The sequence below is a fragment of the Alosa alosa genome, chromosome 5 (assembly GCF_017589495.1).
Source record: "Alosa alosa isolate M-15738 ecotype Scorff River chromosome 5, AALO_Geno_1.1, whole genome shotgun sequence".
Classification (NCBI taxonomy): domain Eukaryota; kingdom Metazoa; phylum Chordata; class Actinopteri; order Clupeiformes; family Clupeidae; genus Alosa; species Alosa alosa.
Window position 1 is genome coordinate 17,381,583 of NC_063193.1, and position 18,157 is coordinate 17,399,739.

General features: G+C 39.9%; 2 protein-coding genes across 4 annotated transcripts; one reads left to right on the forward strand and one right to left on the reverse strand.

Moving 5' to 3' along the window:
- Positions 1 to 2,774: 2,774 nt before the first annotated feature.
- LOC125294325 (tripartite motif-containing protein 16-like) lies at positions 2,775 to 10,299 on the reverse strand. 3 transcript variants are annotated; one of them, XR_007193514.1, is made up of 7 exons: positions 9,925 to 10,298; positions 7,108 to 7,203; positions 6,749 to 6,982; positions 5,967 to 6,048; positions 5,172 to 5,228; positions 3,389 to 4,919; positions 2,775 to 3,100 (listed from the first exon to the last, which is right to left on the reverse strand). XR_007193514.1 is itself a non-coding variant. In XM_048242901.1 (7 exons), the coding sequence occupies exons 1-7, from the start codon at positions 10,021 to 10,023 to the stop codon at positions 3,056 to 3,058; spliced, it is 747 nt and encodes a 248-aa protein (XP_048098858.1). In that variant the 5' UTR covers positions 10,024 to 10,299; the 3' UTR covers positions 2,775 to 3,055. The 3 variants fall into 3 exon arrangements, 2 of the variants coding, with proteins under 2 accessions (XP_048098858.1, XP_048098857.1); XM_048242901.1 differs by having other exon boundaries at positions 4,786 to 4,919; positions 9,925 to 10,299; XM_048242900.1 differs by having other exon boundaries at positions 2,775 to 4,919.
- Positions 10,300 to 10,415: 116 nt separating this feature from the next.
- Positions 10,416 to 13,934, forward strand: srrd (SRR1 domain containing). The gene is made up of 7 exons (XM_048242902.1): positions 10,416 to 10,834; positions 10,986 to 11,026; positions 11,194 to 11,360; positions 12,123 to 12,221; positions 12,360 to 12,511; positions 12,795 to 12,840; positions 13,364 to 13,934. Exons 1-7 carry the CDS (start codon positions 10,686 to 10,688, stop codon positions 13,553 to 13,555), a joined length of 846 nt encoding a protein of 281 aa, XP_048098859.1. The 5' UTR covers positions 10,416 to 10,685; the 3' UTR covers positions 13,556 to 13,934.
- Positions 13,935 to 18,157: the final 4,223 nt, after the last annotated feature.

Below are 18,157 nucleotides of genomic sequence, written 5' to 3' on the forward strand. Positions count from 1 at the left end.
TTTGTTGAATTCTGACTGCATGCAGTTAGATGAGTGAGAACGAGGGGAGTGTGGTGCTTAAAACATTAGCATAAGCTTACCTTTGAACGGGCGACAGTTTTTCTGCCCCACTTTTACCATCTCCAGGTCCTGGACCCACCCATCTGTAAAAAAGACCTGGGCCTGCTGCAGCGACTTGAAGTTACTGAAAACTTCGTGCGTGTACGCACTAACACTTAATATCATGTAGTTGTATATATATGGGTGCTGGAAGTTGGGCAGCAGGTTGACGTTCCCTGACCAGTCGCTATGCTCATGAGTACAGGACTGAGCGGCGGTCATATTTTGTACCACTATGCGGTACATCTAGTTTACTATTGGGACAGGTCTCTCGGCACACTGCCTGATCTTTTCCTCCTAATCTTAATGTAGCCTCTTGTTTTAGTGTTACCGTTTACTTTGAGAAATTTTCTCCCCCCACAATTGAAATGGACATGGTGTCATTCAATCTCAGGCCATGTCCCTGGGTCAAAAAAATCCAGCGAAAGCTAAATTCATTGTCCAGGTGTGCCCTTATAAAGGTTAAACTGAGTTGTGCATGTTAGGAGAATAGTGATCCATGATCACATCCATGATGACTAAGTGATCAATTTTGGGATGGGGTGAAAATTTCAACCACCAAAACACCACCCCCAAAGTGAAGAATAGCTATAGAAATGTTATTAGTTTTTCAGACAATGGGACCTGGTGATCTTAAAGTAAATGGTAACACTAAAACAAGGGGCTACATTAAGATTTTTGAAGGAAAAGATCAGTTAATTCACAGAGAAATGCTTTACTCAGAGCAAAGAGATTTCTTAGAATGAGAATTCTTTCATCAATTCGGTGGTGGTGTCTTTTACTTAAGGGACATATTTATTGAAGTAATCTAAAAGTAATCCTAAAGTAATCAGATTAAGTTACATGTTTCTGGTAATCCAACTGATTACGTTACTGATTACAAAAATTGCCATGTAATTTGTAGTCAGTAATGGATTACATTTCAAAGTAATCTGACCCAACCCTGCCAATGATACAGCCTCAAGGTTAGATTAAAATAAAATTTGCAAATCCACTGCAAGACCTAGTAGAGCCTGTGAAAAATGAACTGAGCTAGAACAGAGAATCTATTTTGGAATCAGAGATTGATGTCCTTCCATCAAAGACGGATCAACTAAGGGAGACATTCCAGGAAGTGAGTATACAGTACAGCAACAGAAACTGGGAATAGAGAATGCACTCTGATAGACTGATATCACTGTTTATGGAGTGGATGAATGCCAACTTCACAAAGCAAAATGCGGGTACAGACCATTGACAGAGGCAGAGCCAAAGTGATACACAAAAAGAAGTGTAATTACCTCCAAAAAACACCAACACATTCAGATGCTACCAGACCTCTCCAAGCTTCGTATCAGAAATAAAGCCAGATCTGCAAACTACAACATGGCTTGCAGTCCTACGGAAAACTCGCTTCGGAACAGATTTGAATGTCTAGGAACAATTGGGCACAATACACAAACTATCAAAGACTAGTTACATCCCACCTCGACCCATGCTGCACCAGGCATAAAATATAGGGCATATTACTGACCATCCTCCTTAGCAATGTGGCAGCCACTCCTCCTGATACAAATACAGGAAACCAAAAGTGACCTTTCACACTGCCGTCTACTTTCTGGGTGTGTGTGATCTGGACAAGAAATGGCAGATGCCAAAAGAGAGGGGTCTTCCACTTGTCCAGCTTGTCTGGACCTGTCCCCATTCCATGTGGACACAACTATTGTATTGAATGTATTAAGGACTGCTGTGATCAAGAATGAGGCATCTACAGCTGTCCCCAGTGCAGACAGACCTTTTCCAAAGTGTCTGTGTACATCTACACTGGGCAAAAACTCAAAGCAGTGAACTCCTGTCTGGATTGTCTGTTGTCTTACTGTGAAACTCACTTCAAAGCTCACAATGATCTTAACCCCGGTAGAAAGCATTCAGTGGTTGATGCCACAGGCCAGATACAGGAGAGCATCTGCTCTCATCATAAGGTGTAGCACCAATCAGAGTTGGGTTTGCTATATGTGTGTGATGTAGGAACACCAAGGCCATGACACGGTCACAGCCACTGCAAAAAGGACTGAAACAGGTGAGTACCGGGGCTATATATGTCTTAAAGGGCTCTTATATAAACTACCCCATCCACCCGATGCCAAATCAGATACAGAGCTGACACCAGGGGCAGAGCCAGATGGAGGCACAGGCCACCCCCAGAATCCAGTTCGCCACCCTACCGAAGATAAATAAATCCAAATGGAAATAAATAAAAATGAAAGTTGGGATGGTTGGGATTGTCAGCATGAAATGTCTCTTTCTACCATTGTAATGAAGTTGTTCTTTATGCACATCTAGCTTACATAATGGTGGAAAACCTCCCTACTGCTTTACCTGAAAATACTCTCTTTCTTGTTGCATTGCATCTACGAAGTTATGTGCTTCAGGTGATTTACAAAAACGTAAGCTATTTGTTACTTCATAAAGTTGTGTTTTGAAATAATATTTACATAAAACAGTTTGGCTATTAATAATGCATGATTTGTTTTAATATGGATATTGAAGGCATTCATATGTATTGTTTTACTTTTGTTATGTTTATGTGCCACTCCTCTTTGAGTCTGTGCCCCAGCCCGGCCACCCCATCAACATTTTTCTAGAATCGCCACTGGTTGACACTGAAAAGTGCTGTAATGAGAGACTGACAGGGGTGAATTCAGATCCTTTACTTAAGTAAGAATACAGATACAGCAATGCAAAAATACTGTATTACAAGTACACATCTTGTATGAAAAGTACAGTAAAACATGGCATAGGAATGTATTTAAGTAAAAGTGTGATCCCTCTGTGTATCAAATGACATCATTGGATCACCAGTATTGAAAGATCAGCATGTAAGCAATATTTTACAGTTGTAGAGGTTAAAAAAAAAAAAAGTTTTATAAAAAATAAAAAAGTTTTATATGCAGGGACAACAAAAAAATCTGAGGGGTCATGAAATGATATGGAAGAAGGCAAAGCTCTGCTGCTGGATCCCCTGAAATAAAATCATATGTGAAGTTTAGAGGGACACATCCCAGTTCGGTGGAGGCTTTTACCAACTCTCCTGGACATTAAATGTGTACATTACATGTGTTTGTGAGACATCAGAAGCCCAAATGGTTGGAAACCTCTGGCTACAAATGTGTTTTATTTTAGTAACTAATGCTGTAAAATAAGAGTAAATAGTACCATATTTTCCTGTGGAATGTGGTGGATTGGTATAATAAATCCAAATGGAAATAAATAAAAATTAAATGGAAATAATCCACTAAAGCACATGTACCCGTCAATCCCAAATTCTCTTTTCACTATTAGTTGTTTTCACTGCCGAGCTCAATGTGATGTCACATTAATCCACAATTGTCTGTGGTAAATTTTGGAACGTGTTGCAGGCATCAATTTCAAAATGAACATATATCTTCAAAAACAAGAAAACCGATTAGGTAAAACATGAAATGCCTTGGCTATATATCATTTTGTAATTAGGGTAATCTAACAAATTACACCTCTGTCTTTATTTGCATTTTGGTCATTCTAAATAAATTCTGAGTTTGTCTTCAGTACTTTCCTACACTTGATCAAGATGCAACATAATTTCCAGTAGTGAAATTCTTTAGACTCAGAACCAGCTCAACTTAGTTAGGTAATATAAATAGGAACATTAAAGTATCATTTAAATAGTCAAGTCAAGTCTGAAGTGCAAAGAAGTATAAAGTATATAAGATACAAAGGACATGTAAAGTAAAGTGGCTTGGAGATTTAGCAGATGATACCTTCTATTTCCATATCACCAACACATTGCAGGACATTTTCCAACATGTGGTCCTACCTGAGTGTCATAACAGTTTAATAGCAAAGCAAACTTATCTAATAGCAAACCAAACTTAATTATAAATATCTAATAGCAAAGCAAACTTAACTAGACAAACTATATAAGAGAAGTTGGGTGAATAGTCTTAGTTATTTTTGAGTCACAATAGCTTCACAGATGAGGTGCTATTTAGCGTTTGTATAAATCATACAAAAGAAAACTAGAAATAGCATCAGAATGGGAAGAAACAACTGTTTTGTCATAAACAAAAACCCTTTGCGCTGTGTTGCCCAGATATCTACTGAAGTTAGCATGTAGCCGCTGTATTGCATACAATATGGGTTAACAAAAGATTTACATGTGGCTGCTTTCAAGACAACTAAAAGCCTATGGAACTCGACATAGTGCCTTTATCGCCAAAACCAAAACCCAGAATAGACAGGAAGGATGTGCTCTGGAAGAAGTGTCTATACTGTATATCTCTGTCACAACAACTTAACCGATGACCTAAAGCCAACCAAAAACCCAGGGTAGAGTGTGTGAGTGAATGTAGTCTGAACTCTGTGCAGGAGGGTCATTGTATCAGAGATGCTGTAGAAGGCCAGAGTGCCTGCCCTGTGATCCACGTACACTCCTATCTTTTTCGAACTGCAGACTAGAGGGAGTTTAGTCTCTTCATCGTTGTGTCTGAAAGAGGAGTTAGAGCTGACAAGCATCAGACTCCAGGATTGGTCATTACCTCCAAACACACACTCACACCCTCCTTTCCTGCTGATACTTTTATAAGAGACTGCTATATCAACCGCATTTTCCCCACTACACTCAACCTCCCAGTAGCAGCGTCCAGACACTCCCTCTCTACACAGTACCTGAGGCCAATCAAATCTCTCTGGATGATCTGAATATGACTGGACCTTAGCTCTCCATTCCACGCTCCTGTTCCCCTCAGACAGATGGAGTTCTCTGTGTGCTGTGTTTGGATCCAGTGTGAAGGGAGTGAAATCTGTTGGGGGAGAAGCCAGTACAATGATACGTATTTATTTGTCTTTTGTGCGTGTTTGTGTTTGAGGGGAGTCCTTTCCAAATGTGACTAACAAGTATGAGTCTGTGTGCATGCAAATGCATTGAGTACATGTATGCAAGTGCTTCTTTGCATCTGACTGTATGTGTGTGTGTGTGTGTGTGTGTGTGTGTGTGTGTGTGTGTGTGTGTGTGTGTGTGTTTTTAACTTGCATGGCTTCCAAGTCCAACTTACACAGTAAGAACTCCTCTCTGGTCACTGGTTCAGGCAAGACAGCCTGGACATCAGACACTGAGCAGAAAACATTACAACCAATTACAAGTGAGCGGTTAGCACCAAACCGTATCTCAATTGAAATTGAGATTGGGTCTGGACAAGGTTCATTCACCTCCCATTTCCAAGCCAAAATGCCTCTGGTTACAATTGAATAGACCTAAAACAAATCAGAACAATGAAGGAGATGACATATGCAGAGCAACAGAAAAAAACCATCGCAAGAAACAAGCGTTTTTTTAAAACTGCTTCGATGTCATGTTGTCAGGTTTTATCATGTTGTCAGGTTTTTGGAACATTGGAAATGGGAGGAAATGGCCTCTTTTCCAGACAGACCTGCAGAGCAAATTCAAATTTGCCAAAGGAAAATGTGGCATCTCTCTTCTGAAGACCATTGTCTTCATCTCTCCACAACAGACGGGCATGACTCCTTGTTACCCACACATGTTGTGTTTTTGTATTTTACTTCACTTCACTTACTTATTCATTTAGCTGACACTTTTATCCAAAGTGACTTACGTAAATTATTACAAGGTTTAGTCTCCTCAGAGCAACTCGGAGTTAGGTGTTTTGCACAACAGTTGCAGTTGGCAATTAAACCTACAACTTTTCTGGCTAGGGCATGCTATACCAGCTCCTAAGCCATTATGCTACCACCATCTCATTTTTTCACAGATCCTAGAATTTACCATTTCCATGTTTTCACTGATACAAAATAAGACAGGAGATTAAACTCATGTCAGGAATATGACCAACCTGCAGATATCTTCATGACTTCCTGCTTGCAGAAGTCTTCCAGCTGTTCTTTTAGTGTGGAGACAGATTTCTCTGTAAGGCTCTGGTTAATAGTGATACAGGGTAAGTCTTTAGACCGACGCTGGTCAATAACAAACTAGAAAGTCTTTAGAGGGAAATACAAGAAATAGAGAGGGATGACTGGAGGCAAAATTAAGTTTCTTGATGTACATCTAAAGAATTACATTTCACCCTCAAGCCGGCTTGGTTTCAACTTGTGTGGGACATCTGAATTTATGGTGATGTCGCTTAATGGTACACTGTGCAAGATTTTCACCTTAATGTAACCTTTACGAAACCAATTTGTTGGTAAATTAACTTGTAATAGACCAACTGTTCAACTAGCATAGCTATACAGCATAGACGTAGCAACAAATCTCACGAGAATCGTGAAACATTAACTTGTCAGTAGATATAGGCCTTTGGAGATAGGTTTTGCCTGTTGTTAATCCTTCACCTCCACAACAAAAGCATTTTCATTGTGTACAGTAAGTTACAAGAAGTTACAACAGCGGAGTAAAATATACATATAACACGACTCTAGAGGGAGCTCTACATTCGCCAAAAATACCTAAACCTGCATAGTGTACCATATGGCTATCATAAAGTTATATAATAATTTTGCATGTGTTTTGTGAGCAAGAAAATGGATAAAATAGCTGAGAGTAATTGTGCCTCATTGAAACAAACACAACACACAAAACATTGTCTAACCAACTAACTAGCCATGCATCAACAGTTACCTTGAGGAATTGGATGTTATCCTTTGCATGTAAAAGCTGCTCCATCTCAGAATCTCTCCTCTTCAGCTCAGCAATCTCCTGCTCCAGTTGCTTCAGGAGGCTTTCAGCCCGACTCACCTCAGCCTTCTCCTGAGCTCTGATCAACTCTTTCACCTCAGAGCGCCTTCTCTCAATGAAGTAGATCATTTCAATGAAGATCCTCTCACTGTCCACCACTGCTGTCTGAGCAGAGCTCTGTTAGGACACATACAATGTAGAATGTTTCATCTAAAGTGGAGGAGTTTCTAAGTTACTCTGCATTATAGACTCTTCTTTGACTGACTAGAGCCACCAGCCCTCCACTCCTGTTAGCTACTCACCTTGAGTGTCTCCACAGCTTTCCTCAATGCCTGCAGCTTCTTCTCTTTCATCTGGATTCTCTGCTGAATTTTACTGTGGGTCTCCCTGAAGCGTGTCTATGTTAGAAAAATACATAGAATCAACACTGCTTTGTGATATCACAGATTTATTCATATTTATTTAAAAAAAACAAAAACAAAAAACATTATTTAATTATAGTTTTTCAGACTTGAACAGCAATCACTCTAACCCATTCTCACAGTTGCCAACATAATTATTTAAAAAATGTGCTGTAATCCATATGGAACCCTGTCTAAACTGATAGCATTGCTGAACATTAGTTCTTTCATTAGGATGTAGTGAAATAAAATTGTCTTTGGGGAGCAAAAAGGAGAACAGGAAGGAAGCCTTGATAACATTTTAGTAGGCCTACCACAAAGTTGACTTATGAACTTGTAGATAATAAACCTCAAGTCACAACCCAGATAGCAAACATACACTGGGACGGAACTGGGCCACACCTACCACAACGTCCGGCACGGATCTGCATACTTACAACCGGACCCGCGTCACACAGAGCAGGTTGTTTGCGCCATGCCCCTTTTGAGGGGAAAACATTCCCTCAGAACAAGCCAGAGTGAACCGGTAGACATGTACCAACCACACAGCTAAGAACCCTCCCCCTGAGTTTCTTTTGCCTACCATGTCCTCAAAAAAAATCCTGACAGAAGAAAATTATGGCTACAAGCCATAAGAAGAGAAGACCGTATGACACTTCTGGTCACTGAGTGGGGTTGTTGCACCACTTCGTAGCCTACTCGGGAGACTGAAGGGACATGTTTTTATATTAATTGAATTAAGCTTTTGTAGGTATCTTTCACAGTCAACGACCGGCAAAGTGGTTATGTATTGAGTGGTCATATTGATTTGTGGTATTTTTTGTTATTATTTACTCCTGCGATTTCTGTACGAATTACGTTTATTGACCCTAATTTGCGTTGGAGTTAATGAGAGGGGTTGTTTGTTTTCCCCCCGAAAGGGGCGGGAACGTTTGTCACGAGTCAAGTTCCCGGATGTGCCGGTCTAACGTATAATGGACCTGATCCGGCGTCCAAACGCACATCGGTCCAAAATTGGTCTGGATCCGTTTGGCGGATCTGGTACCAATAAGGGCTAAGACTGGCCCAGTTCCGTATGGTAGTCTGTGTTACTGACGTGTTCCAGATCTGTTTATCATATGCAATACGGGTCCGCTTATTGTGTGTGGTACGTTTATCAGACATCAGCCGGCTTTATTTGACATGTGAAATGTGATTGGTAATTAGGGCTAATTATCCTGAAAAATCTGTTTGCTACACATTTGCTAACAGGTTCGTTATAGGTTCACCAAGGCTAAAGTTCAACGTTTTCCCAACAGCTCAACTGATAAACATAAGCTAGGCTACAAACACAAGGGGGGTAAAAAAAACTTTAAACATAAGTGTCTTATTATTTCTTTTATTCAACAACCTGGCTGTAGAAGTGCAATCCCAGACAAAGTTTAAGTCGTGTTAATTCCACATTTATTCCTTTTTGCAAATAGGCTAAGTCACAATTACACTCGTTTTTTATCATCAGTGATCCTGTTAGCGTTATCACTGTTTTATTTCCAAAATAGTTATTGTGATAGCTGTTTTGCTTAAGTTAAGCTAGTTGTTGCTGGAAAATAATAGTAAAGTTATCAATCGCTCGGTTGCTTGTTGTCTCTGAATAAACCAACAGAGATTAAAAGCAGATACTACCTTGAAAAGTTGGGCTGTCCTAGTCCAACCCCAGGCTGGCAAATCATGTCAAAAGATTGATAGTGAGCAAACCAAAGATCCTTGATTAACATTGCTGCTTGGACTTCTGCATGCGTGGCAAGAATATGGGGTTGTTTCATAGCACTGTTAGATCTGACAAAAACAACAATTGACTACTTTTACCACTGCTAGGTAATAATAAAAATAATGAAACGAACATATGATCAATATTGAGCCAACTGTATTTTCTTTTCCAGCCTTACTGTAGAAATGAAGTGGCCATGGGAACATAGTGCACCCCCATGGTTTCTAAATTTGTGCCATTCCAAAATACCTTTTTTTTTTTTAGCAGCCAGTTGACAATGAAGTAGGGAAAGGACAGTCAATTTAGAATCAGCACCTTAATTAATATCATTACCACCTGGGTCTGCTGTGAAAAAATGATCCTTCGGCTCATATCCGTATTACAGGTTTGGGCCAAATCAGTGTTTTGTATTTTAAACGCATCTCCTGACTTCCAGTTGAGTTGCGGAAATTGGACCTGGGACAAATCTGTAAATCGGTGATAAAACAGCATTGCTAGCAGAGCTGAAACCTGTATCGGGAGTAGACCTGGCCCACAGTCAGATACCGTATGTCCGCTACAGGCGGATCTAAAGGCTTTTATGCGGATCCGGCCCAAAGGAAATTGCTATCTGGGAAAGATCTGAGATGTCTGGACAGATTTTAGGCTACAATGTCAAAGTGATTCATAGTGTCAACCACCACCCTGGTCAGGTAGTTACAGCTAGATTGAGAGAGCTCTGCCACAGACACATATCCCCTCAAGCACCTAATAATAGTTTTAAATAGCGATTGAGAAGTGTTACCAAATTTACCAACCATAAAAGAGCCAATATTTTACTGACCAAACATCAAGTGCAGTTCAGGTAGACTGATTTGTATTCCAAATTATAGCCTAGGGCCTACGTTGTTTGCCTCACTCTGCATGTCTAGTTCAAGTTGTAGCCTAGCCAGAGCTCTACACAAGTGGAACCTGTAACCAGACCTTCCTACCTTTCTCTCTGCTGTAGATGGAATTGCATCATGGTCTCTGAGTTCGTCCACCATCGGAGACGTGAAAAAGTCCTGGTTACCTGACATCGCATCAATCATTCCTCATAGGACAGATTTTGCGAATGTTTTGTTGTAACAGGTAGCCTACTTACGCTAGTTTCACTTTCGTTTTCCGCCAGTTCGTGGCGCAACTTCCTTCATGGACTAATAAAACCACAAAAGTCGTAGCCTACTTATCCCGAACCCTGCAAATTCCATGCAACACAAATCTAAAATTAAACAATTTAGAGAGATGAGAGTGGGGGTGCATGCTGTCAGGATACTCCATATCTGTTTAACTGACAATATAGAATAATGGTGCTAGCTATCTAATGGAGACCTGTTGTATGCCCTGTAAAATTGGTACAAATCAAACGAGTGAACATAGAACTTTTATTTTGAACATTGTTTAACTTTTATTTTGAATCAAACTGTGACGACAGACTGTTTCAGGAAGCTGCTGTTGCTCCCCTGTAACATTTTTGTAAACACGTGAAGTCGCTGCCTTGATGCCTGAACCGTCTCAGTTGCTGAAATAACATGGTCATTAAATGCGATTATGTGCTATATACTGAATAGGCTACACAACTCAGTTTAACCTAGAATTTAACCTAAAAGCATGGTAACGTTACGTGTTAAATACGTAAAGGAATCCTAGTAACTAGGCATCGCGTGCTCTCATCTGCCCCTTGGCTTAGCTTGGCTTTACTGATTACTGAGTGATGGCTAGTGACAATGAGTGGCAGGTAGCAGGTCGGCGTAAAGGAGCCTCAAGTAGAAAGAAGAAAACATCAACTGTGGCCGCTGTTGATCTTCCAGTCCCCGAAGCTGGCGACAGCCATCGAGATCAGCAACGTATCATTCAGACCTTGTGAGCATTACACCCTTTTTTGGCGTCTGTAAGAGTGTCTGTAGCATAAATGCATTCCAGTATAAGCAATCTGCAGTAGTCAATATCTACATGCCTCATACCATGCATACACATGACAGGCTATTACTGTTTGAATCTCCTCTTCCCATAGGAATGAATTGAGAGGGGAGGACTTCTGGTCAGAGTGGAAAGGTTAGTGGTTCTCTTGTCTATCTCCATGTCTCCATATCGTTCAAGCGTAGGCCTATACAGATTGGTTTGGCCTAACTGCCAAACTGTCAGGCAAGTGTTAATGCCAAAATTGTACTTTGATTATGATTGATCACTTGTTTTTGTAATCTCCTCCGTCTCATTCACAGATCTACTAACAGGACGGTTGTCCGACACTGGGTCCTATAGGGGTCAGACAGGTGTCCAGATTGAATGCCTGCAGGATTGTGTGTGTTATGGCCTGGGCAGCTTCTCCACATGTGTGTCTGCACGCTATCAGCTGGCCTTACTACTTCTCCTGCTGGATGCCCTAAAGGTGTGTGCCAAATAGACACAAGGGTATTTCAAGTGTGGCTTAGCTCTATAGCTATGGCTCTGCTTTGCCAGGGAAATAAAGCTACAAGGCTTCTAATAATATTATTGTAATAAAATAATAATACCCACCTGACATGCACTTTGAACCATGTTCATGCATGTATATAGTTTAGACCCATGTTAAAGAAAATAAAGAGAATGCCGCACACTCTGCTCCATGTTTTAATGTTGAAGTGACGTTTCGGCCGTCTGGCCTTCTTCAAACTTACACAACGCCAACATCCAAAGTGTCTTTATATTCATCCCAATTAGTGAACACCTGGTCCAATAGTGCATAGAGCTCATCCATTGGTTGATCACCCTAAATGCCTCTGAGCACAAGGCTCACTCATTGGCAAATCAGTCTTGATTAGGGGTGACCCAGAGTTTTTTTTTTATAGTTTAGACCCAAACATAAATGATGACACGCTCTTTCAAACAAAAAGCACAAGCTACACTTGTACGCTTGCCCCTGAGTTTATTTTGATCGTTCCATATACAAATGAGCTCTTGTCCTCAAAAAGACAACACGCATACGCAGTGTAAATATGTTTAGACATGTTTTGAATGCTTTTACATGAATAGTGACACAAATAGGTTCATCTCACAATTAATAACATTCATAACGCATCTGAAAAGAATGTTTGGAAACAGAAATATATTGATACACAGTGTTCAATGTTTGCAAAGTACTATCCGGTTACTCACTAGTTTCACTCTGCAGATCCCAGTGGAGCACTGCAGTGTGTATGATCCTGTGTTCTCACTGACGGAGCTTGAGACACTTAGAGCTCTGGGGTTTTCAGTACTCACGGAAAATGAGGTGAATAAAACACAAATGCCCACTATCGCTCTCTTATCTGCAAGCTGCAGGGGACACTGGTGATTTATATTTAAAGTGAATTGAATCTTTGTTGTTTGTTTGTTTAACAATAATCCTGTGGCATGGGTGGTGTTTTAGGAAGGCAAGCGAGCTGTGCGTCAGCCAACGCTCTTCTACCTGATGCATTGTGGGAAGGCTCTGTATAACAACCTGCTCTGGAAGAACTGGAGCTCTCAGGCCCTGCCCAAACTCCTCATCATTGGCAACAGTTTCCATGGCATCCAAGAGAGGTGTGTCCTAACTGACATCTGTTGCCAAAAAGTGAATGAGAGATGAAACAAATCCACACTGTCCTTGTCTAAAGTGTATTTTCATTTAAATAATACATTTCACAAGTTGACATTTCAAAACATATAAGCTGGCTTAAACAAAGGATTTGTGTTTTATAAGATAATATGTCAGGCAGAATTTGCATTAATGTTGAAATTGTACGAATCACCAGCATTCTTAAATAAAAAAAATACATTAATCAAATTCCTTTGCAATTTAAACGTGTGTGTGTGTTTCCCTTAGAATGCTGCAGAGGGAGCTCCAGAGGGACTATGCCTACCTATCCACTGTATCCTTTCACTCAAAACAATTACCAAAATATAATTCCTAGTACATTTGTTAGTGACCAACCTAAGTCAGTTAACTTAGAGTTCTTGTAAATAAAAATCCTCCTAAAAGAAGAGCCCTGTAGCTTAATGAAGTCATAGGGATTTTCTATAAGGAGGTGTGCTACATACTCCTGTATTCCACCATATTTGTTTATGTTAAATCTCCATTGGGTTCCATCTGCAATGCGCAAGGAAGGAGCTAATAGCCATCATGCAAGTCAATGCTTCCTTTTCCACCAGCCGCACAGTGGCATATTTCAGAAGCAGCTGTACACTGCCTCACTTCAAATATGCACCAAGTCTTGCGGTTCTCGCTTCTGAAAATGTGACACAGAAGCAACGCAATGCAAATGTACCTCATGGAAAAGAGGACTTACTCTTGTCATTAACACACCTACTTGGAATCCACCCCAGCTTCTGTTTATAATTCTGTAACTTTTTAAAAAAGTAAGTTAGGACCTTGACCACTCACACTGTTGCCAGGTGATGAGTGTGTGCGAAGAGACAGCCCTGCCCTGCTCACAGCGTTTCCTGGATGTGTTCAATGATACGGCACTGATCTGCTTCACCCCTCAAAGCCTCAGCCAACTCCCAGAATCCACCTGGGTTGACCCAGAAGAACCACAGTACCAGCACTGCCCAGATCTGGAGATCATCAGGAGAGAGCAGAGATAACACAGTGTGTGTGGTGTGTGTGTGTGTGTGTGTGTGTGTGTGTGTGTGTGAGTGAGTGAGTGAGTGAGAGAGAGAGAGAGAAAGCACATTTTGTAGTTGCTCTGTTGAACTTGGTATTACAGGTTTATCTTAGTGATTTAACACAAACTGGTTTTAGCAATCACTGTGATAAAGCCATGTTATGTAATAAGGGTGGGGAAGTTCACAATTTCATGTTTTGGGGAGACCGTTTTATATTTTCTGAATACCATGGTATACAGGAGACAGTGCACGACTGCTATTCTCCGTAATTTCATGTGTTTAGAAATAATGATAATTTTGGTGGCCGCATCCAAATGAGGCTGCATTCAAAATAAACAACAGAGTAAGATTTAAAAAATGTTCAGTGTAACCTTTTCTTGCTTTTCAAAAATGCATTGAGGCAGCATCATTTTGTAAATCATAATATACTATCCACATAACTGTAATGTAATTCAACATAAAATGGAACCTATGGGATATCTCCACAAGGATCAGGTCTGAGGACAATAGACTGGAAACTCCTGTTCCTCTTTCTGGTTTTAAATTGTTGCCTGTTGTGATCAAATGGGCACTGACAGATGTTGAAATGTTGAAATTCTTTCACTTTCTAAATATTCGGTCCACACATAGCCCAATCAGATTTCACAAGAACATATAAAGAGCAAAGAAGGGTGACATGAGTGGTTTGTGAAGAAGCGAGACGTGAAGACACATCGCCAACTCACAGGAGGCTGATTTTTGGTAGGATTGTCTTTATGAACTGAGCGCAAATGTTAATAAGACACTTGTTATTACTCAACATATACTGGGAGGGTACAGGGTCTATGGTCTATGTAGCCTAGGCCATGGCCTCTGTTGGATCACCCTCTCTCTCTTCTTCAGTTCCCCATCCTTCTAATCTTAGTCTTATTCTTACAATGCAAGTTAATCACTTTTGTATGGGTTAAACAAAAAAGAAAACTGGCGGCAAAACAATTCCACGTGATTGATTCTACACTTGGCATCAGACACACCTACTCACACCCACTTCACACCTATCTGAAGAACATGAGGAGCGATATCTTATATATCAGAAATATCACTTATAGAATGTTCCAAACATTCTCACAATCAAATCATTATAATCCTTGTTACTATTACAATGATACCAAACATGAATATATTTACATTTCATGACACATGGATACATTATATCAAGGTAACATCCTTTGTCTGGTGTACCTGATAGGCCTTAGAACCAGTACATTAGCATTTCATTGGGGGAGGGGAGGGTGTCTTTGTTTTAAACCAAGAAGGGCCACATGGATAACGTAGAAATTAGATTATTATTAATTTTAACCGTAAAATTATTGCTATCAAACCCTAACCCTAGCTCTAACTTGTTATGACAAAGACCGAATGTCACTTAATTACAGAAGCGTTATGTCACGTTCATGACAGTGTACAGTAATGTCAGTCTTATGTCGATACTGTCAAGTGTAACCTAAATATTTAAGTATCAAAAAATGTATAGCCTACCTACGTGAATTTCAAGTTGTCAAATTATTTGTCTGTCTGGTGGATCAATGTTCAATGGATCAATGTCAATGGTGGATCATAGTTGCTCTACATCGAGGGACCAATAGGCTTTAGTTAAAAAGTAGCTTCAAGTAAAGTTGCACAGCACAAAGTTCCTCATGTCACACTAGATCAACTGCACGCAGTCAGAAGCAAGAGACGACAGCACACACCTGGGGATTGAACCTACGATGTCATTAACTAATGTTATTAACTGGTCGCTTGCTTTAACTCTGACAGTCTTACAGATAATATGACGTTTAGATGTCTAACTTCACTATACATAGTTTATGAAGACCGCACAGCAAGGATGGCTTTGTGGAGCAAAAGTACATGTTATGAAAAGGTGATAAAAGGTCACTAGAAGACTTCAAATGTCCTCATTTTCCATATATTCAATTTGCAGCAGACCCAATCAAACTGATCAAATGTTCTCCACAGTCAAGTTCAGAAGTTTCTCTGAGTTAAAGTGCGACAGACTGAAGAGAAGCAGCAGTTGGTGAATCTGGTCTGAAAATTTCATCATCAAAGGGAACGGATGCAAGTAGTAAGTTCACTAACATTACATCTGTTTTATAATCAATAAAAAAATGAACATGATATAAATCTGCTTTCATTTCTTTATAACACTGCACACATTTTAAAAATTGCCATATTGAAACGACCTGTTGTAAAATAAGGCATATTTGCAAAACACATGTAAATCAATCAATATTGTCTGTTCTGTATCTCTATGATTAACCCCACATTAGAGTGATAGTTATTTTATTACATTTACATTCATTTAGCAGTCACTTTTATCCAAAGCAAATTTACATGTCAATTATATTACAAGGGCCATTCTCCCCAGAGCAACTCGGGGTTAAGTGCCTTGCTCAATGGCACAATCTGGAAATTGAACCCACATATTGCTGGCTGCAAGCTAGTCCACCTCCTTATCTCTACCACCGCTCATTAATGGCTGCACAGGGCTTGATGCACAGTCCTGATTTTCTGCCCTTATCCGATTTTTTGGACAGCCCGTCTACAATAGGCTAAGTTTCAGAATATATCAGATATCTACGGAAACGTATTGCTGCCACACTAAAATAAATAAAAAGGCTCAGTATTACGTAAAGTGAAAAGTTTCTTGTTATAACAATATCTTTTTTAAGTTTTAACAAGATATGTATCACGTTATTACATGAAATTATCACATTATTTCATGATACTGATATTTTCACGTTATAACGTGAAAATATGTTATTTCAAGATATGATATTTTTATGTTTTTTAAAGATATAAGTATATCAATGTTATTACATGAAATTATCCGTTATTCAAGATAATGAAATGAAACCAAACGAGGGCAAGAATAGGCTATGCTTTCGTTTACGACTAAATCAAATTTTATTTTAAGCTTGATTTAAAGACATTCTAGCTTATTGAACACGATTGGATGATATTGTTATAGGCCTATAGCCTATCACGAACACCCAAGCATTGTCCAGAATATTCTGCACCATGTGCAGTAGGCTAGGCCTACAGCGGAGTGGCAATCGGAGAGGCGGGGTGATTACTGTAGTGTGATCTCAAAAGCGCATGCTTTTTGAATGTTTTCTTTTTGTGCTCTCCAGCAGCCTGCACTGTGCGCGACTGCAGCTTCACTACTCACTCCCCGCGGCCCCTTCCCCACAGCCTAATGACTGCGATGACCTGACATGCAGGCTACCGAGCCAGAGCACTCTATACATTCACCCACATTGCGTGAAGATTTGCATATTTATCAAAGCCCTTTCTCCCTCTTGCGTCAAGTTAGCGAAAGTTTTATTTATTGTGTTGATAAGAAGATAAAGCAGAACTATCAGGCTGTGTGAGCAGGCTATCCTGCACAGAACCTCCTTTTCTGCGGCTCTCTGCCGATACACACACATCCCTCTTCGCTGCTCCTCAGTCAGCTGGGAATTGACCACACACGCGTAGCCTACACACACATACACACCTATGCACAAAAACAAACAGCACTGTTCATCAAGGAAATAGCAGTCAGGGTGCAAGTTCATAGACACGACTAGTTATCATTTATGCCAGCCATGAGCTCTTGTGGCCTCGTTTCATTTAGTTTCGTTATTTTGAAATAACGTGATAATTTCATGTAAAAACGTGATACATATCTTGTAAAAACGTGAAAAAATAATATCTTGAAATAACATATTTTCACGTTATAACGTGAAAATATCATTATCATGAAATAACGTGATAATTTCATGTAATAACGTGATACATATCTTGTTAAAACGTGAAAAAAATATTGTTATAACAAGAAAACTTTTCACATAATTAAATAATACTGAGCCTTTTTTTTTTTTAGTGTGGCAGCAATACGCTTCCGTAGATATCTGTTTACTTTTAACATAGTTCACTTATTTTAAACACTTGACAATCCGCATGCTTACCAGAGGAACTTTGGCCACTAAAATGAAAGCAAAAAAAAACAGAAGGCACTGCAAACTTTGCATTAGGTATTTCAGTGGCTATCTGTGTTGTCATTTTAATTAGACGTTTTGCCAGTCGTGCGTGCACGTGAAACTGAAAGCAACATTGTGTGTAATGTAAATGTGAAAACACACAACATTGTGGCCAATTTTTTCAACATTGTACAAGTAGAAAATGACAGGGAATATCCAATCTGCCCGTTTAGACTGCAGTCGCATTGGCACATATCCGACTCATATCTGATTTATGTCCACATATAATTGATCTGAAAATATCGCTTAACACTGCACATCAGAATTGTGGCACACAAAAAAATCGGAATTGGGTCACAATTAGTAACTGACGGTGCAAACGTAGACTATGTGATTGGTTTCTTGGTATGGCTCTCACATACACACAGATGCCCCTTTTTGATTGTGCCCTGTTTATTCTATACAGAGTCCAGAGCTAACAAGAGATCCCATGCTCTGAACATTGTGCTCCTGGGGAAGAGTGGGGTTGGGAAGAGCTCGTGTGGGAGCACCATCCTGGGGAGAGATGCATTTGAGA

What these genes read in the sequence shown, in the direction of transcription:
- LOC125294325 (XM_048242900.1), bottom strand. Translation starts at nt 10,023, where the DNA reads ATGATTGATGCGATGTCAGGTAACCAGGACTTTTTCACGTCTCCGATG. An exon ending in CATCTACAGCAGAGAGAAAG is followed by an intron (nt 7,204 to 9,924) that starts GTAGGAAGGTCT and finishes TTTCTAACATAG; the next exon opens with ACACGCTTCAGGGAGACCCA. An exon ending in CAGAGAGGAGTTCTTACTGT is followed by an intron (nt 4,920 to 5,171) that starts GTAAGTTGGACT and finishes CTCCCCCAACAG; the next exon opens with ATTTCACTCCCTTCACACTG.
- srrd (XM_048242902.1), top strand. Translation starts at nt 10,686, where the DNA reads ATGGCTAGTGACAATGAGTGGCAGGTAGCAGGTCGGCGTAAAGGAGCC. An exon ending in TCCTGCTGGATGCCCTAAAG is followed by an intron (nt 11,361 to 12,122) that starts GTGTGTGCCAAA and finishes TTCACTCTGCAG; the next exon opens with ATCCCAGTGGAGCACTGCAG. An exon ending in CAGTACTCACGGAAAATGAG is followed by an intron (nt 12,222 to 12,359) that starts GTGAATAAAACA and finishes GTGGTGTTTTAG; the next exon opens with GAAGGCAAGCGAGCTGTGCG.